Source organism: Artemia franciscana, chromosome 6 (genome assembly GCF_032884065.1).
Source record: "Artemia franciscana chromosome 6, ASM3288406v1, whole genome shotgun sequence".
Classification (NCBI taxonomy): Eukaryota; Metazoa; Arthropoda; class Branchiopoda; order Anostraca; family Artemiidae; genus Artemia; species Artemia franciscana.
This window is the reverse complement of record NC_088868.1, coordinates 2473531-2495106: the sequence shown is the minus strand read 5'-3', so window position 1 is coordinate 2495106 and position 21576 is coordinate 2473531. Positions and strand designations below refer to the sequence as shown.

The window sequence follows — 21576 nt, the reverse complement described above, 5'->3', positions numbered from 1 at the left end:
AGATCTAGGCGGAAATCGCAAGGTTTATCAGAATCATTGTTCGGAAGATTGCTCTTTTTGGAAGATTCATCAATCGGAAGATTACTCTTTTTGAAGAAGTTTTGTTGAACAACCATTCTTTTTTTTACATATTTGTGTTAAATTGCAAAAGGCTTCATCGTTCCCTGCTTCTTCTACAATATTCTCTTAACTTTAAATTACATATTGCAATTCATGGAAACGACAAGTTAAAATTCATGTTTTGAAAACTAATGACTTTGTTTTCTTTACTTACAGTGACAAGTTTTTTACACCGCAGTGGAATGAAAAGGATGGATATGTGGATCGCCGAAGCTTTGTTGGGCATTATCAAGTTGTGAGCGGCCGCCCGTTGTAAGTATTGTCATTTTTACACTTATATACACCATTAAATCTCGAGAACCAGAGAGTTACTCGTAGAAAACCTTGTAACTCAAAATCTTGCTGTTCTTTTTACTGGCTTAAAATGGTATAGAGGTGAACAATCTGGTTTATCGGAATCACATCAATTTTATTGACTGTGGGACAAACAACACACAAACACTTTGGCTTAAAAGTACCAATTTCCTCAGTTTCAATTGCTATCATAAGACCTGGTTCGAACAAAGCTTTAGACCTAGTTGGGAGGAAATATACCTGCTTGATGAAGCACTGATGATACCAAAGTATAGTTTACTAAATATGGATTTTTTTTTCTATGCAAATTGAAACTTCCTATTATAAGAGAAAATTCTTGTTGGTGGAGGTGATTTATGTCATGGTTTGCCAGTTCATCCCTAAAGAAGCCGCAATAAAACACTTGATTTGTCAATGAAAAAGTCATCTTTAGTAGTATTTCAAACATTTTTCGTTAGAAAAAAAATTTTAAAAACTAAGGAGCTGTTTCCAGGAAAAAAATATATAAATACCAAATTGCTCACTTAAAGAGAGTAGCTATAACCACATACACAACAATAGCTGCAATCTAATGAAAGATGAGCACAGCCCACTGCAACCAAAACACAGCCTTAAATCCCCAAGATTTAATTGGATCAACAAAAGTACACCATTGGAGTCACCTCGGCCAGAAATCCTATCCAGCAAACTTCATCCCTTACATAGTGGACACATTCAATCAGTGAACCTCCTCCCCTCCCCCCTTATCTCTCTTTTCACCTTATATTTTTAATGCTCATTTTGCAAATTTCGAGCTTTCTATTTTTTGGTGGCATAGGTAAATTGTTTTTGTTTTAAATATTTTATTCCCTTTTTAATTTGTTTGAGTTTTTAGTTGAGTTTTTCTTCGTTTTGACATTTTTGCTAATTCGGCATTGACCTTTTAACCTCATTGACCTTTTGACCTCTTCGCAAGGACAACAAGAAACATCAAATGGCATGAAAAACAAGGAGTAATTTTTTTTGCATGGGAGGCATCTTTGTTCTGCTTTTTTTTTCTCCCTGAGCTAGCAGAACACTTCAAACCCATAAAGAGTTGTTTAAGGGGGCATTTGTTTTTATTTTTGACTTTTGCTTGTACTTATGGTTTAGGTTTTGTTTAGATTTGATTTTGCTGGGACACAGTTTGCTAGTTTAGTTGTGCATGTACTTTGGTTGAATTTAATGTGGATTGACAAATTCCTTCGATATTTGTGAATCACAAGAAACGACAGCAAATAAAGTTCTTTTAAATAAAATATTTTTTGCAGTGACTTCTTACTGCCAACAGCATTGGATGTTTACAGATGTAGAAGTAAAAAGTCCTTCAAAAATTTACAAGTTACACATAGAGCCTTTTTCACAAAATTCAATTTCACAAACCATACAGGAATAAAATATAGGTGCATCAATGTAAACTTTCATAATAGCTTAATAATAACCTCCATATACCTCCAATAATACCTCCATAATACCTCCAAAATCAAACAAGAGAGGGCAGGATGGATGGTCTTGCACTCATTGTCAAGGATTATGTTTTAGGTAACTTGGGGTGAATCAAGAGGCATTAAAATAAAAAAAGAATTTATAAAGCTTATGTTGCTTTGTATCTGATTCAAAGATTAGCAAGATGAGAGCTCTTCAAAGCACTGTAATAAATAAGCTCAAAAAGTGGATAATGAAATTATGTAGTTGACATTACAGAGCATTATATAATAGCAATATGATGCTGGTAAGTTTCTAGACTTCTGGAACTCACGGGAAAACAGAAAACGTTTTGACGAAATTTACAGAAAACATTATGACGAAATTTACAGAAAAATATTTTTGGCAGACTACAGTGGAGCCCCTTTAAAATATTTTAGCAGGCTAAAATGCTTTTTAACTTTATTAAATTACGTATCTTCTATTTCTGGCTATTATAATGTTTAGAAGTTGTGTTTTTCTGTGAATTCAGATGGATTATGGTAAATTCAATGGTATAGGAATTATACCAAAGTTTTAAGCATTTTAAGGATTATGTTTTAAGCAACTTCGGATGAAAATAAGGAGGGATTAAAATATAAAAAGAATTTACATTGCTTATGTTGTTTTGTATCTGATTCAAAGATTAGCAAGATAAGAGCTCTTCAAAGCACTGTAATAAATAAGCTCAAAAATGGGATCATGACATTATATAGTTGACATTACACAGTATGACATAATAGCAGTATGATGCTGGTAAGTTTCTAGACTTCTGGAGCTCACGGGAAAACAGAAAATATTTTGACGAAATATACAGAAAAACATTGTGACGAGATTTACAGAAAAATATTTTTCGTAGACTACAGAGGAGCCGCTTTAAAATATTTTAGCAGACTAAAATGCTTTTTAGCTTCATTAGAATACTTATCTTATCTAATTGTGTTTTTTGTGAAGTCAATTGGAATATTAAGAAAAACATTCAAAAATTGTTTTTTTTAAGACCAAACAAAAACACTGAAGTAACAAGGCAAATGTTTCGGAAGGACAACTACCAAAAAAAGACAAAGAAAACTAAAAACAAATACAGAGAGTCAATGTGAAAAAAACCAATAACCAAATCGAATAACAATATTAAAAGTTAAATAAAATTCATTAAAAGCCAGAATTCAAATCAAATACTTAAGAACCAAAAACGAGGCACCCAACAATAGGCAATATAAGTAATAATCTAAATACACCGTTTTGTAACACAGAATAACAAAATTAAGAAAAAAGGCAGAAGCTAGTCTCTCAGAAGCGGGCCACTTTTATCCCTAACAAACCTTCAGGGTTTGACCCAAATTTATTTGGTCTCTTTCCAGGCTACTGCTACTTCTACAACCCTGAAATGTATATAAAGTTGTTATTATGGCACTTGGTATTAACCAAGTGACATATAGCAATCGCCAATTCTGTCGGTCTGTCTGTCGGTCCCGGTTTTGCTACTTTAGGCACTTCCAGGTAAGCTAGGACGATGAAATTTGGCAGGCGTATCAGGGAAATGACCAGCTTAAATTAGAAATAGTCGTTTTCCCAATTTGACCATCTGGGGGGGAGTGGGGGCCCGGTTAATTCGTAAAAAATAGAAAAAATGAAGTATTTTTAACTTATGAGCGGGTGATGGGATCTTAATGAAATTTGATGTTTGGAATGATATTGTGTCTCAGAGCTCAGAGCTAAATCCCGACCGGACCTGATGACATTGTGGGGAGTTAGAGGGGGGAAACCTAAAATCTTGGAAAACACTTAGAGTGGAGGGATCGGGATGAAACTTGATAGGAAAAATAAGCACAAGTCCCAGATACATGATTGACAAAAACGGAACGGATCCGCTCTCTTTGGGGTAGTTTGGGGGGGGGGGGGGTAATTCTGAAAAATTAGGAAAAATGAGGTATTTTTAACTTACGAACGAGTGATCGGATCTCAATGAAATTTGATATTTAGAAGGATATCGTGGCTCAGAGCTCTTATTTCAAACCCGACCGGATCTGGTAACATTGGGGGGGGGAGTTGGGAGGGGGAAACCTAAAACTTGGAAAACACTTAGAGTGGAGGGATCGGGATGAAACTTGGTGGTAAAAATAAGCACAAGTCATGGATACATGATTGACATAAACGGAACGGATCCGCTCTCTTTGGGGTAGTTGGGGGAGGGGTTAATTCTGAAAAATTAGAAAAAATGAGGTACTTTTAACTTACGAACGGGTGATCGGATCTCAATGAAATTTGATATTTAGAAGGATATCGCGTCTCAAAGCAATTATTTCAAATCCTGACTAGATCTGGTGACATTGGGGGAAGTTTTGGGGTGGGGGAACCTAAAATCATGGAACACGCTTAGATTGGAGGGATCGGGATGAAACTTGGTGGGGAAAATAATCAGAAGTCTTACATACGTGATTTACATAATTGGAACGGATCCGCTCTATTGGGGGGGGGGGGGGTTAATTCTGAAAAATAAGAAAAAATGACGTATTTTTAACTTACGAAGGAGTGATCGGATCTTCATGAAACTTCATATTTAGAAGGACCTCGTAACTCAGATCTATTATTTTAAATCTTAACCCGATCAAGCGTAATGGGGGGGGGGCAGTTGGGGGGACCGGAAATCTTGGAAAATGCTTAAAGCGGTGAGATCAGGATGAAACTGGATTGGAAGAATAGAAACCTGTCTAAGATACGTGACTGACATAACCGGATCGGATCTGCTCCCTTTGGTGGAATTGGGGGGGGGGTAATTTTGAAAATTGAGGTATTTGTAACTTACAAAAGGGTGACCAGATCTTAATGAAATTTGATATTTAGAAGGATCTTGTGCTTTAAAGCTCTAATTTTAAATTCCGACCAGATCCCGTGACATTGGGGGGAGTTGGAGGGGGAAACCGGAATTTTTGGAAAACGTGAAAATTGGGATATTTTTATCTTACGAATAGATGGTCGGATCTCAATGAAATTTGATTTTTAGAAGGAATTCATGTCTCATAGCTCTTGTATCAAATCCCGACCAGATCTTTTGACATTGGGGGGAGTTGGAGGGGGAAATCTTGGAAAAACACTTGGAGCGGAGGAATCGGGATGAAGCTTGGTGGATAGAATAAACAAATGTCCTTGATATGTGATTGACAGAATCGTACTGGATTCGCTCTCTTTGGGGGAGTTGGGGGAGGGGTTCAGTGATTTTGCGAGTTTGGTGCTTCTGGACGTGCTAGGACGATGGAAATCGGTAGGCGTGTCAGGGAGCTGCACAATTTGACTTGATAAAGTCGTTTTCCCAGATTCGACCATATGGGGGGCTAAAGGGAGAGGAAAAAATAGGTATTTATAACTTACGAGTGGGTGATCGGACCTTGATGAATTTTGATATTTAGAAGGACATCGTGACTCAGAGCTCTTTTTTTAAATCCTGACCGGCATTAAGCCTCTTATTTTCCTTTTTAAATCAATCTATTGATTCATAGAATTTTGTTAGAGCTCATACCATATGATCCCTTGGCTCTTAGCTCTTCTCGCCTCGTCACAAGTGCCATATGAACTCTTAGCTCTTGTTTTTTTTTTTTTTTTTTTTATTCACTTGAGCAAACAACGGAAGAAAAGCAGAGAATTATTTACAAAAGCAAAGCAGAATTTAAAGCAAAGCAGATTTACAAAAGCAAAGCAGAGTAAAAGCAATAACTTTTACTCTGCAACATAAAATTTCATTGGATTACTTACCATTTTTGGCAGCAAAAGCCTCAGAAGGGATGACGAGATCAGCCATATTTGGAATTTGAGGTAGTAAGTCCACAATATAATCTCTGAACAGACTTGATGCCTCTTATGGAATATACAACAGTATCAACAACACTATGAAAGTGTACTCCCGTTTTACAAAAAGGGGGGATGCAAGAGGTTCCTAAAAATACGGAAGCTATAAATAATCAATCCTATAGAGCCTCCAAATCCAAAGCCAATTTTATCTATTTACCAATAAGCGTATTTACCAATAAGTGTTTGACAGAAACGTGACAGAAGCTACTCGTCGAAGACATATAAACGACTTTAAAAAAAATTAGAAGTAACAGACACAGGGAAGCGAGGAGGGGAGAGAGGAGATACCACTAGACAGCAAAAGTCATTGCCGTAGTTATAATGTTTTAAAGTATCACAATCATCAATCCTGTACAACACTCCAAATCCAAAGCCAATTTTATTTAAACAGATTTGAAACCAAACTTGACTCATTAGGGGACTGAAGTTGACCAGACTTGCAGGCAAACAAGCAGCCCTGAACCAAATAAGGCTCATTTTTAAATCCAGCGATTCAGGGCTTGTGATAGGAATAATTAAAATAAATATCTTACTTGCCTGCATAAAGTCTCAGACAGGCAACCAAGTTTTAAGATTGACACATGACTGACAAGTCCTAAGGTTGGAGTTACAGAAACTGATTCAGCAGTAAAATGTATTAGAAATGGGATTCGAGCTCTAAAATAAGATGGTACAAAAATCAAAACTGAACCTTTAAGCTATCTATATTGAAAAGTATAGTCTTAGATTATATATAGTATATAATATAGTATAGTCTTTACGCTAAAGTTTGACTTTTTACCACAATTCTACTTTTTAGAACAATTAAAAGCTTTAGCGTAAAGAGCAAGGAATTGCTGAGGGGACAACCCATTTCATATACGGAATAATTTCTGTTCGTTTTAAGTTTTAATGTCGCTCCTTACTTTCAGCTAAAAAAATTAGTTTTTTTTTTATTAATACGAAAAAAAAAAAATCAAGTAATTTATTACTCACTCGATATCAAACTACAGAGTTAAAAAATGAAATGTTACTAAATTTATAGTTGCTAAATTCAGCATAATGTTAAAGTATATTTTTATTTATATTATATGTATATTTATATAATAATATAATATTTCTAAGAAATTAATTTCTGTTCGTTTTAAGTTTTAATGTCCCTCCTTACTTTCAGTAAAAAAAAACTAGTTTTTTTTATTTAATCTTATAAAAACCGAAGGAAATATACGGTTTTCATGGAAGAAGTGGTAGCATAAACTGTGAATTATGGTTATATAATCCAACACTGCCTTCGGGGCTATATAGCAGTTTAGTAATATAACAGGTTAGAAATTTGTATAACAATGCCTTCGGGGTTAACAATACCCACCAGAACTCGGGAGTAAGGATTGTAAGTCATGCCCCGGGGCATATATGGTTTTTATGGTACAGGTTACCATTTAAACTTCGAAGGAGGCTCACACGATTGGAAATTAAAATTTCTACTTCTGTTTTCAAGACATTTATTCAAAGGCAACTAGCCCCCCCCCCCGCATTTTTTTCTCCAAATGCATCCAATCAAACTTTTGATATATCCATTTTGTTCAAAGTAGGTGAAAGATGACAAGACAATGCATTCACGGTAGATACTTCCCTCCCTCCTAAGTCCAAAAAGGATTTTAATTCATGCTAAAAGGTTATATCACATTTTTATGGAAGGGCGGGGGATCTTCAGAGTTTTGTAGGAAATCTTGAATTAGAAATCGATAGTTCTAATTTCTTTGAAGAATCAATAATGATTAGAGGGCAACTAATCCCCCTCCCCCTACCCTCTTTTCACCAAAAGCATCCGATCAAAATCTTGACATAGCTATCCTGTTTAAAATAGTCCAAAGATCATATCTCAATGGCTTCAAGATTGACAAAAAAACACAACCCATGGTGGGGTGTCAACTATGCCCCCAAACCCTCTGTTCCCCAAATGGATCAAATCAAAATTTTGAGATTCCCATTTTTGTTCAAAATAGTCCAAACATTACACAAATTTTAGGGTCACCACAACCATGCCCCCAAGCCCGGGGCGAGTATTTTCAGTTATCCCCCAGGGACAAACAATGTTTTTACATTGTTGGGTTGGGGTTGGGCCAGTTATGGGTTGGTCATATACACTTTGGAAGAGGGCACATTTGATTGGCAATTAAAAACTCTAGTTCCCGTTTTACGAGTCAAAAGTGATCAGAGTTCAACTAGTCCCCACTTTTCTGCGAATGCATCTGAGTAAACGTTTCAGATAGCCATTTTGTTCAAAGTAGTCCAAAGATCATAGGCCTATAAATAGAACTTCAGTGCGTACACAACTCCCCCGAGGCAAGGGTTGGATATTAAGCTCCAAGGGTATATAAGGTTTTTATGGAGAGGTTGGCCATATGAACTTTGGAGGAGGGTAATTTGACTGAAAATTGAAATTTCTAGTTCCCTTTTCAAGAACCAAAAGTAATCGCAGGGGATCCAGACTCCCTCCATGCCCTTTTTTCCCCAAATGTATCCAACCAAAATTCTGAAAAAGCTATTTTGTTCAAATTTATCTAAAGATGATACAATAATGTCACCACGGCTTACACACAGCCCGGGGGCATGTGTTGTAAGTAACAACCCAAGGGCATATAAGGTTTTATGGAAGAAGTGGTAGTATGAATTTAGGATTATTGTTATATAATCAAAGATTGCCTTCGGGGCTATATAACTTTTTAGTAATATAAGAGGTTAGTAATTTGTATAAGTGTCTTTGGTATTGACCCTAATCCCCCAGAACCCAGGAGTAAGGATTGTAAGTTATGTACCGGGGGCATATATGGTTTTTACGGTTGGTGTTACCGTATAGTCTTTGAAGGAGGCGCATATGATTGAAAATTCAAATTTCTAGTTCAATTTTCAAGTCACATGATTTAAGGGCCACTAGCTTCCCCCCTCGCCCTTTTTTCCCCAAATGTATCTGATGAAACTTTTTATGTGGCCATTTTGTTCAAAATAGGCTAAAGATCACATGACAATGCCTTTAGAGTAGATGCTATCCTCCCCCACAAGTCCGAAAAGGATTGTAATTCATGCTTAAAGGTTACCGAGTTTTTTTGGAAGGGGGGATCGTAAAATTTTGGAGGCTTGTTTAATTGGAAATTGATAATTCTAATTCCTTTTGAAGAATGAAAATGATCAGAGGGCAACTACCCTCCTCTACCCTCTTTTCACCAAATGCATCCCGATCAAAATTTTGACAGAAATATCTTATTTAAAACAGTCCGAAGATCATGTAACAATGCGTCTAAGGTTGACAAAAAACCCCCAGAACCCACGGTAGGTTGTGAGTTATGCTCCAGGGGCATATAAGGTTTTTGGAGGGGGTTACTGCATCAACTTTTGAGGAGACTCATTTCATTAGAAATTGAAAGTTCTAGTCACCTTATAAGAATCAAAAGTGACCAGAAGGCAACTAACCCTCCCCCTCTTTTCCTTAAATGCATCTGATCGAAATTCGAGATAATCATTTTGTTCAAAATAATCTAAAGGTCATATAACAATGCCTTCATGGTTGACACAATCCCTCAGATCCAGGGGGCATGGATTCTAAGTTATGCCTCAGGGTATATGTGGTTTTTATTGAAGGGATGGTTGTATAAACTTTAGAGGTGGCTCATTTGAATGGAAATAGAAAGTTCCAGTTCTGTTTCAAGAGTCAAAAGTCATCAAAGGGCAACCCCCCCCCCCCTTCTTCAACTCTCTCCCCCAAATGTATCTGGCAAAAATTGTGAAATAATTCCAAGATATTTACCATATTTCTAAAAATGGTTTACAAGCACAGACACACTAGATCAGGGACGGATCCAAGATTTTTCTTAGCAGAGGGGCGCATAATAGGTTCCTCTAATAAACTTGCGAACAAAGAAATACCATTAATTTTAAGGAAACTTGAATAATTTTATATCGTTGGTAGGTAGTGGAAATGATCGTAAATTTAATCTAGAATCTAGTGAGGATTAGAGTTCAAATAAATCTGTTGAAGATTAAAATGAATTAAAAATACTGAAACAAAAAAATAGTAAACTATAAAAAACAACCCGCCATAAAAAGCTGCTTACCATCTTCAAAAAAATATGATATTTAATATTTTCAGCATAATTTTTAGTCTTTGTACTTCTGACCACAATAGCGAGTAAGTTAAGCTTTGTATTGTAAAAAGATGGTATTGAACCATCTTTTAGAGTCATGTATATATTGTGACTTTTTGTATAGGTAAAACCATTTAGCATGTTGCCAACTATAAAATAAGATTAAGTGTGCATTTTTAAGCCAAATATACGGCCATGAACACAGTAAAATAACATAAACGAAAGCCATAAATAACATAAACTTTGATAATTGATCACCATAAAACACTTAAATGAAACACTATGTTAACTTAATAGGTCAATGAAAACACGGTCATTGAAAAGAACACTTAACACTTGAAAAAATGCATAAATAAAACGTTACATTTACTTTATACTGGAATTTCTTTTTTTTATCTATTTAACAAAACTTCCAGGTATCTTGCTATTCTACAAATAAACTGAGGCGATGTACTATTTAAGACACCTATAAGTATCAACTCATTTTTTCCAAGTATCCCTTCCATTATCATAGAGAGCCCCTGGCACCAGCTTAAGCAATGCACTAAATAATCCTCTTTAACACTGCTAAGCGGGCAAGTATATCTGTCTTCATTGGAACATCTTTCTTTAGAATGTCTTATCAATCTTCCACTAATTGACAGGCAGTTAGTCCTGAGCTGCATCCACAGGGTCAAATATATAGCTAGTAAATTCAGCTTAAGGGTATAACTCTTGCCCATAAACAAACCTAGCATTCTTATAAGAACTTTAGCGTTACTGATTTTTTTTATCTCCCCGCTCCATTTTTGGATCATTTGATTCTTAGTACTATCTTAATCTCATTCTGCAAATTTACACTTATATCCATTGGTCCTCTACCTTCATTCTAAGCAAAAGAAAACCCTGTTTTGTCTAAAATTGTTTTTATTTTTTGCGGCCATGATCCTTTTTTTCCCTGTGAGAGTAAATCTTCATCAGCTACCTTAAGCAACCTGTCACTCGGTAACTGGACGACTCTCAACCAAAATTTAATAATTGACGGCAGTATGGAATTTTTGTGGCCATATATCTGGATTGCTATTTAAAAACTGGGAGTGAGTTGTTCTATGCAGCCCAAACAATCTCTTAAAGTACCCTAATTGAATAATCTCTAGCTAAACCGCTTTTTCATGCCCCAAAATCTCTGCTCTGTAATGCAGAATGAGCATTATTCTCAATAAAAGGGCCCTTTTATGTAATGACAAATTTGTTATTCCCATTGCATGATTCCGGAAAATTGTTAAACATTGCTGCTCTTCCTCAGTTTAACGCTTCCTTTATATGTGAATTCCATCTTCCTTTACTTTGATAAATATATCCAAAATACTTAATTTTATCCAAAACTTGTAGCTCCTCCCCCTTAAACCAAAATTTACTTTCACATTTATCATTCCTCTAGTTAAATACAACCACTTTTGATTTATGAACATTTACCTGAAGGGACTTCTTCTTTAGATAATCATCTTTTAAATCCAGAAGCTTCTGTAAATTATGTGCCAAATTCGCCACTAGAGCAGTGTCATCTGCAAACAACAGCACTGAGAAGTTTTTGTCAGAAGTACAAAAGATGGATTCAACTCACTATTCTACATCCATGATTGACTAGAAGTCCCCTAATCTAAAGCATGAATGAACTAAGTTTAAGCAACATGCAAAGTTAATGTTTAGTGGCCCCCTGAGTGGCAAATCAGAAACTGAGAAGTACTCATACCTACTGACATGGGTTGTGGAGAAGGGCAGAGACATATTTAACACATTCAATGTTGCTGATTCTGAACAAACAGTGGCTGCATACCTATAAACTTGATGTTTATGTTGAACCAATTGCTAGCCCCTTATTTGAAAGATATCAGTTTTACAAGAGAAATCAAGATCATACTGAGACACTATGTGACAAGTTTAAAGATCTTAGCAAAAGACTGTGCATTTGGAAATTCAGAAGATGAAAATGTCAGAGACAGACTAGTTTTTGGTATAAGAAATGACAGAATCAGAGAGAAGTTACTTGCACAAGGATCAACACTTACCCTCACTACTGCTATACACAGCCCAAGCAACAGAGGAAACTCAAGCACAACTACTAACTATGAATGGAACAGAGCATAAAACAGTTATCAAACAAGAAGTTGATGCTATAAACAAATGTCCTGAATGTTACTTATGTGGCTGACAATACTTTTGTCAGCACAAGTGTCCTGCAAAAGGAAAAACACACTCTGAGTGCAGTAAACTCAACCACTTTGCTTGGGGGTGCAAGAGTAAAGCAATTCACCAGCTGGAAATTTCTGGATCAAGCTCTGGTTTTCATGCCAGACAAGCACCAGATTCACACAGACGAGCATCAGACTTTTCAACTAGCCTCAGAAGTGAGTTCTATCCAATTTATTCAACTAATCAATCTGATAACCATAGCATTGGGTCGTACTCCAGTGAATAAAAAGTTATATAACTTTCAAGATCAATACAGGAGCAGAGGCAAATATACTTTCAATGATGGAACATGAGAGGCTATACCCCATCCATTCCTAAGCAAGACCCATAGCATCCTGACAAGCTATACCAATGGAAAGTTAAATGTATATGGAGTGTGGGAAGCTGAAGTACAGAGCAAAGATAGATATGGACAAAAACATAAATTCTTTATGGTTAATACCCAAAAAGTCCCAATCTACAGTTGACAAACCAATGTTGACCTAGGTCTTGTCAAATTTATATTTGAGATCCATACTATACAACAGACCCCTGATCAAACCAAAATCATGATAGACAATTATGCAGATGTTTTTGAAAGCATTGGACATCTGCCTGGCATATGTAAGTTAACATTAAAAGAAGGAAGTATCCCCACTGTTCAACCACTAAAACGTGTAACATTTGCGTTAGAGAAGAAACTAAAGGCTGAACTTGATTGCCGGGAGCAGTTGAAGGTCATTGCGAAAGTTACAAAGCCTACAGAGTGGGTAAATGCAGTTGTGATAGTGGAGAAAGCAAATAGGAAAGCATCTGGTTGATTTGAACAAGAACTTAAAAAGGCCATACTATCCAATTCCAATGTTTGAGAACATTGCCCAAAGGTGTGCTGGTGCTAAATTGTTCTCCAAACCTGATGCCACCAGTCAATTCTGGTCCAAGATGCTTGACAATAAATCATCTGATCTGACGACTTTCAACACTATCTATGGTTGTTACAAATTCAAAAGGTACCCATTTGGCCTCAACTCTGCTCAAGATGACTTCCAAAGGAAAATGGAAGAGGCTTATGAAAACCTTGATTTGGGGTTGATAATTGATGACACTGCTATATGTAGTGCTGATGAAAGACTCAAGGCAGCACTTGATTGTGCTTGCAAGAAAAACATGAAGTTAAACAGAGATAAATGTATATTTGGCACAGACAGCATCCCATACTTTGGACATCTCCTGATCTCAGAAGGAATAAAACTTGAACCTGAGAAAACTCGGGCCCTTTCTGAAATGCCACTCCCTAAAAACAATGACCAGCTGCAAAAGCTTTTAGATATGTTAAACTACCTGTCTAGGTACATATCAAACTTGTCATCACTGAACAAAAATCCGAGAGAGTTACCACTCACTGATCAATAAGAATGGCAACCAGCTCATGGACAGGCACTTGATAAGATAAAATCAGTCTTGTGCAGAAACTTGCATACTTCAACCCATATCCAAAGACACAGGGATCAAGGTAGATGCACCAAAGCATGGTGTAGGTGCAGTACTATCAGGTAACAAAAATGTTGTCGGCTTTGGCTCATGTTCACTCAGTGAAACCAAGCAGCAATATTCAAAGATAGAGAAGGAACTTCTTTCAGTTGTATTTGGATGCAAGCATTTTCAGCAGTACACATACAGTTGAACTGTAACGGTGATAACAGAACACAAGCCATTAGAAAGCATCTTGGTCAAGCCAATATCAAAAGTGCCACCACAACTTCAATACATAATGCCATTTATCCAACCATATAGTTTTGAAATTTGTATATAGACCAGGATCTGAAATACCTGTGGTTGAGGCACTGTCAAGGTTGCACACAGACATAGACATTGAAAGTGAACAACAAACAGAAGTTTTTGTCCACATATTTTTTAAAAACTTACCAATATCCAACAAGAAAATGGAAGAAATCAGACAAGAAACCTCAAATGAATTCAGAAAATTAAGCCAAAGTATAATGGATGGATGGCCCCTTTCTCAAATTACATAAAAAAACTAGTTTTTTTAACTGAAAGTAAGGAGCGACATTAAAACTTAACACGAACAGAAATTACTTCGTATATGAAATGGTTGTCCCCTCTGCAATCCCTTGCTCTTTAAGCTAAAGCTTTTAATTGTTTTAAAAAGCAGAATTTTAGGAAAGAGTCAAACTTTAGCGTAAAGAGCGAGGGATTGCAGAGGGGATAACCATTTCATTTACGGAGTAATTTCTGTTCGTTTTAAGTTTTAATGTCGCTCCTTACTTTCAGTTAAAAAAAACTAGTTTTTTTCATGTAATTTCTGAACGTTTTTGAATTAATGCATGTTTGATTTTGGCTCTCCACACATAAATTATTACAATGAAATTTGCATATTAATTCTTTTTTTTGGCTAAATGGCTTTCTCTTAGTTTTGATCAGACGATTTTGAGAAGTAAGGGATGGGGAAGGAGGCCTAGTTACCATGCAATTTTTCGGTTACATAAAAAGGCAACTATAAATTTTAATTTTTAACGATTTTTTTTTTAGTAGAAAATATAAATAACTTAAGAATTAACTTACGTAAAAAACTTTTATATTCTTTAATTTTTATTATGTATATGAGGGGGTTTGTACCCTCGTTAATACCTTGTTCTTTACACTAAATCATAAGTTTGGTCCCAATTCTTTAAGAATGACCCCTGAATCAGAAAGGCCGTAGAATAAATAGTTGAAATTACTAAAAATACTATAGCATAAAGAACAAGGTATTTATCTCCTCCTAAATACCTCGCTCTTTATGCTAAAGTATTTTTAGAACCCCTCATATCTCATAATCTCTGTTCATTTTAAGTTTCAATAATACTCTTTACTTTCAATTGAAAAAGTTTTTTCATGTTTATTTTTTCATTTTTTTTATAGTAATTTTAGAAAATCCTGCGCCCTTTTCATCGAATTTCTGTTCCCCCATGACATATTTCTCCAAGGAACGATCCTCCCATATAGCCCCCTCCCCTCAACCCCACCCCCAAAACAAAAAAAAATCCCCTGAAAACGACTGTACACTTCCCAATAACCATTATTATATGTAAACACTGGTCGAAGTTTGTAACTTGCAGCCCCTCTCCCAGGGACTGTGGGGGGGCAAGTCATTCCCAATGACACAGTTATTATGGTTTTTGACTATGCGGAACAAAATGGCTATATCAAAATTTTGATCTGTTGACTTTGGAGAAAAAACGAGCGTGGGAGGGGGCCTAGGTGCCCTCCAATTTTTTTGGTCACTTAAAAAGGGCACTAGAACTTTTCATTTCCGTTAGAATGAGCCCTCTTGCGACATTCTAGGACCACTTGGTCGATACGATGACCCCTGGGGAAAAGAAAAAAACAAACAAATAAACACACACCTGTGATTTTTCTTCTGGCAAAAAGTATGAAATTCCACATTTTTGTAGATAGGAGCTTGAAAACTTTGCTATACGGTTCTCTGATACGCCTAATGCGATGGTGTGACTTTCGTTAACATTCTGTGACTTTTAGGGGGTTTTTTCCCCTATTTTCTAAAATAAGGCTAATTTTTTCAGGCTCGTAACTTTTGATGACAAAGACCTAATTTGATGAAACTGATATATTTAAATTCAGCATGAAAAACTGATTCTTTTGATGTATATTTTAGCATCAAAATTCCGTTTTTTAGAGTTTCGTTTACTATTGAGCCGGGTCACTCCTTACTACAGTTTGTTACCATGAACTGTTTGAAACAATGTGACTCCAGCTGCTTGACTTTCTGGAACCACAAAACAAACTAGTCATCATCCAAGGCATAATTCTGACAGGGATTAGAGTTGTAATTTCCTCGTCTATACAGCCTGACATCTAGCACAAACTGCATGTATTGCATCCAGGTATAGCCAAAACCAAGCAGCTTGCTAGGACTACCATCTTCTTGCCTGGTATCACAAAAGGCATCACTTCCCACATGTTCAGGCGTGATGCCAGCAATGCATATTGTGACAATCAGCAACAAGAGCCAGTGTTATGCTGCGAATTTGCAAAGTTGTCTTGGGAACATGTGGCTCTTGACATCTTTAATTGGCAGGATTGCCACTACCTCATCACAATTGGCTATTATAGTCAATTCTTTGAGCTCAATAAACTAGAATCATTAACCTCATCATCCATCATTACAAAATTGAAAAGCTAGTTAAGTCACCATGGAATACCATAAAGACTCACATCTGATAATACCCCTAGTTCATGTCATGAGAATTCAACAATTTTACCAATCTGTGGGACATTAGTCACAAAACAAGCAGCCCAAAATACCCCAAAGGTAATGGACTTGTCAAAAAAGGAGTCTACACTTCAAAGAAAACTCATGTCAAAGGCCGTAGAAACCAACTCAGATCCATACTCAGCTATTCTTGAATATCAAAATACACCAATTGATGATGGACAGCATTCACCTGACAAATTACTGATGAGTTGTCAGTTTTGTTCAATACTACCAGTGATTTCATCACAGCTTGAACCAAAAACTGTCCCTTATTCACTGTTTGAAGTCAACAAACAATAAAAACTGAACTTTCAGAAATCTTACCACAACAGAACACCTCAATCAATGACTACCCTAAAGGCAGAGCAACCAGGGTGGGCCAAACTTAGCAATGAAAAGAAATCGGAAAAAGCATTGATAACCAAAGCCCTTTGAAGATACCCCTTGCTCATATCTGGTGAAAACTCAAAATGGCTCGACATACTGAAGGAACCAACAACATATCAGGCCCAAAATGAGCCAAAATGATGACCCCCTTTACTCCATAATAACCAAAAACAGATGACTCTCACCGAGACCTGCCTCCAACAGTCCATCAGATGAAGCTGAAGGAAAGATGTTACTATCTGTAACAGCTCCTTCACCACAAATACCTTTGGTGCTCCCACCTATACAACATGCAGTCACATCTCCCATTGCCAAATATACACAAAGCCTCTCTACACAGACGCTAAGGGTCACGAAAAACACTACCTGCTCTGGCTGAATGGTTAAGCATGTTGTTCCCTTGGATCTGTGAGGCAAAAGCTATCTAAAGAGAGGAGATGAAGAGTTTAGTGCTTGATTGATTGCCACTGTTATGCAGTAATTATGTCATATGTAATTACAGGTACTTGGATTTTAAATAAACCTTTAAGTTGTATGAAATTCTACTTACATATTTACAACCAAACAAATGAAACAAGAAGGTAACCCCTCATCATCAAGGCTTTTTTAAGCAGAATTCAATCAACATTATCAAACACTCTTTTTAAGTCCAAAAATACAACATACAAAATATTTTTCCTGATCCATACTTTTCAATTAACCATCTTCAAATAAGCACTCTATCCATAGTACTATAATCTTATCTAAAGCCTCTCTTTTCTTCTTTCATAACTCCAAAACCCTCTAGCCAATCATTTAACTAGTTATCTAAAATTTTGCTAAATATAGGAGGAAAGGCACTCAGACTATAACCCTCATGATCCCCAGGACTCCCCCCTTTAAATGTAGGTACCATTATCAATGTCCTCCATGTAAAAGGCTATACTTCTTTACTAATAATTCTATTAAATATGTAAACTATCAATTTTTCAATTCGTTTATTAACAAAAAAAAAACAAATCACACACTATAAACTAACTACACCCTAAGAGAGCACTGCCCGTAACGGGTGACAGTATTCATTCAATCATCAAGAATAGAATTATAAGGTAAGAAGAGAAAAGAAGAGGAAGGGAAAAGAAAAGAAAACAAACGTAAATTAATGAAACAAAACATAGAGAACTATCGGTAAAAGAAATTAGGATCTAATTCAATATTTTCCATTAAGAAGCTTTTAATCTTACTTTTGAACTCTGGTAGGCTATTAGCATTTCTCAAAGTATTTGGCAAATAATTCCATATTTTCGGTTCAGTAAATCTAATTGAAAAACCAGACAATGTGAGATGTCTCGTTTCTGTAACTAGTTGCAATGCAAGCTGAGTATCATGTTGGTGAATTTCATCATTACTTCAAAAAACTGACATAAACGACTCAGGTGCGGTATTTGTGCTCACCTTATATAAAGTTTTGGCAATCTTTTTTTCTCAAAGTCGAGCCACATTTAATATCTTAAGTCTTATTAAAAACGCCTTCACACTCTGACGAGGCTCAAGCTTGCAAATTGCACATATAGCTTTATTCTGAAGAATTTGAACTTGCTTCCATTCTGACTTATAATTTGAAGCCCAAATGCTTATTCTATATAAAAGATATGAGTGGAATAGACTAAAATATAGGATCAGTATTATTTTATGGGGAAAAATAAATTTCAGTCTATGGAGAATACCAACAGCTCTTGACAGCTTCATACAAAGAAATTTAATGTGGATTGCCCAATCCAGCTTTTCATCAATTATTATACCTAAATATTTAATGTGGTCAACTCTTTCAATTTTTTTGTGGTCTGCCATATTCATCTTACTATGGTAAACTGGGTCATTTCCATGTTTAAAAATGATATACTTCGTCTTTTTTGTATTAAGGGAAAGCAACCGCTCTTCAAAGAATTCGGTTGCTGCCTGGAGGCAAACTTCAGCATTTGTAATTAGTTGCTCATGGTTTTTATGTGTTAGAAATAGTACTGTGTCGTCTGCAAAATTTATTATATATGCAAAGGGGATATCAGCCAAAAGTTCATTCACATAAATTAAAAAAAAGTAATGGTCCAAGAACTAATCCCTGGGGCACCCCACAAGTTACATCAAATGAATCTGATAAGATACCATTAGCAAGTATTTTACAATGTCTATTTGTTAAATATGATGAAATCCATTCAAGAACCGTCGACTTTATCCCATATCCTTCCAATGTTTCAAGAAGGATGTCAAAATCAATGCAATCAAAAGCTTTTGTTAAATCTAGAAAAATCGCCAGAGAATATAAACCATCATCTTGCGCCGATTTTATATTCATTATAAGATCCGTATTGCGAGTTCATTGGATCTGTTTTTCCGAAATCCATATTGTTTATCAGAAAGAATTTTATTAGCTTCAAAGTATTCATATAGTCTTTTTGCAGCAAGCTTTTCATATATTTTCAAAAAAATTGGAAGTAAGCTAATTGGTCGATAGTTATCAATTACTGTTGGATCTCCTCCTTTAAAAGTGGAATTAATTTGGATTCTTTTAGTTTAGTAGGGAAAATACCTTTGTCAAGGCTTCTGTTTATAAGGACTGTAAGAGGCTCAATGATTGCTGGTTGTACTTTTCATATTAGTTGCAAAGAAAGCCCATCTAGGCCCATTGACCTTGTCCCTTTAATTTCACAAATGCATTTTTTTACTTCATCACATGTAAAAGACGGAAATTTTTGCATTTCCGCCATTGTCTCTTGTTTCTTTAGTTTTGGAGGTGTTACCTGTGTTATTAGTTTTCTTTTTGATTTTGCATTTGACAGTTTATCTTTTATTTTTTGTCCCACATTTACAAAAAATGAACCAAGAAGACTTGAAATTTCTTCCAGTGATTTTATTGATTCTTTTTCACTTACTAGTTCTTTTATATGATGTATTTTTTCTGACTTATTTGGATCAATGACCAAATTAATTATTTGCCAGGTTTTCCTGGGGTTCCCATTTGCATTTTTAAAACTCTTTTGAAAATAAATTTCCTTTGCATTTCTTTTCAGCTGGTTTAACTTATTTCTATATTCTTTAAACTGGTGAAAATTCTCTTCAGACGGATCATTTAAATATTGTTTATAAAGAGTTTTGCAGTTGTTAACAGAAACGAGAAGTCCCTGTGTCATCCATGGTTTTCTGGGCAAATGCTTACGCTTTGGCTCCTTCAACACAGGACAATGGTAATTATAACTGCTAGTAATTAAATCAATAAATGCTGAATATGCTGAATCTGAATCAATGTGGGCTTGAAAAAAATTTTCCCACTGAATACAATTTAAGCTTAGTACCAGATCTGCAATATTTTTTTCTGATTCATCTCGCCGATTAAGCCTGTAATTCGGTTCTGACTTTATCTTACTTTTATACATCACTACATCAGTGAAAGTAGCAAAATGATCTTATGTTCCAAATAATAGCACTTCTATGAACTTTCTAACAATATTTTGGTGAGATACAAATATATTATCAATCAGAGTTGTGGATGTTGGAGTTACCCTTGTGGGTATTTGGACTATAGGCAGGTAACCATATTACATACAGTTTTGAAGAAATAAGAGATTTTTGTTAATTTTTAACAATAGTAGATCCATATTAAAATCCCCAAGCATTATTACTGGGTACTGATGACACTTCAACTTTGACAAAAGCTTTTCTAGTTCATCCATAAACTGTTCCTGGTCCAGACCTTCCTTTCATATTCTTGACAACTTTCCTAATTTCTTCTGACAAAACAGGTATCAGTGAAGGCTTATATATCTTCACTGAAAGCTTAATTGTAAGATTGCTTATTTTTTTTTGTCATTTCCCTGTTGTTTTTTTAGCATTTCAATTATGTTAGCCTGGATATATTTCATTTTGATCAATTGTCTTAATACTCTGCTAATCAAGGATAAATATTTTTTTTTTAGGATAAGCAAATTTCAGTAATTTAGCAGAAATATCCTTGTAAACTAGCCAGGGAAGGATTCTTCTACTAGAAAATTGAAACATATCTTTGAACTCCAAATATAAAGCCCTATACTGTCTTATAAAGGCTTACTGTCTTAGCCTTTATCTAGTCCCTGATTGTCATTTAATTTTTGCTTTTGTCTATTGCTCATTTCTTGTCAATATTGACCAGTACTACCTTATATATAGTGAAACACTAGTGAAGGATTACAGTGAAGCACTAGAAGAGTCATACTGGGAGGATTTTAGTGAACTAACATGTGCTTATGATTGTTGCTAATTTTTCATGGGTATGTAAGGCTTGTTTTTTTTTTCTAGGTATGTAAGTAGCAGATTGTTGTCATGCCTGATACTGTCCCTGTTTTTAATTGGAAATAAATTCAAAGAGAGTCCCCTTTGGATAGGAAAGACCTTGTCTTTCTCCTAGGGTTTTAAATTTGGGCACTCTCTGAGTACTGGGTGTCCTAGCCTATTCAACTTGAATTATAATAAAACTCTAGATGAGTCTTGAATCAGGGTAAAATTCTGAATGAGGAGGTCTTTGCTAGCTTGGGAAGTAGTTAAATTAGGGAATGAAACTTTCAAGAATATTTTTGAAGTCTATACTACACCCTGAAAGATTTTTTAAAGTATCATCCTCTAAACCCTTTCTCTCTAAAAGGCATTGGCCTTTGATAAACTTGCAAAACTCAGTGTTATAGAAATTAAATTCTACAAACAACTTTAAAAATCCATATATAGCATATAAGGTTTTAAGGAAGTTGGAAAACCTTGTCTTAATTTTGAAAAGAAATCTAATTTTGGCTTAAAATCCCATACAAATCATTAAAACTGTCTTTTCTAGGCCTA

The 21576-nt window shown here is 35.5% G+C and overlaps 1 protein-coding gene across 4 annotated transcripts in view; it reads right to left on the bottom strand.

The window, feature by feature from the left end:
- The window catches only part of LOC136027906 (zinc finger protein 391-like), a 44032-nt gene that overhangs the window by 21882 nt on the left and 574 nt on the right, over window positions 1-21576 (bottom strand). Inside the window, exons 1-3 of one of the 4 annotated variants that reach the window (XM_065705341.1) lie at window positions 17288-21572; window positions 11319-11407; window positions 5647-5827 (exon numbers count right to left, since the gene is read on the bottom strand). In XM_065705341.1, coding sequence (XP_065561413.1) covers window positions 5647-5692 — 46 coding nt within the window. In that variant the 5' untranslated portion in view covers window positions 5693-5827; window positions 11319-11407; window positions 17288-21572. Of the gene's footprint in view, window positions 1-5646; window positions 5828-11318; window positions 13105-17287; window positions 21573-21576 lie in introns of those variants that run through there. The other 3 variants (XM_065705342.1, XM_065705343.1, XM_065705344.1) reach the window with 3 other exon arrangements.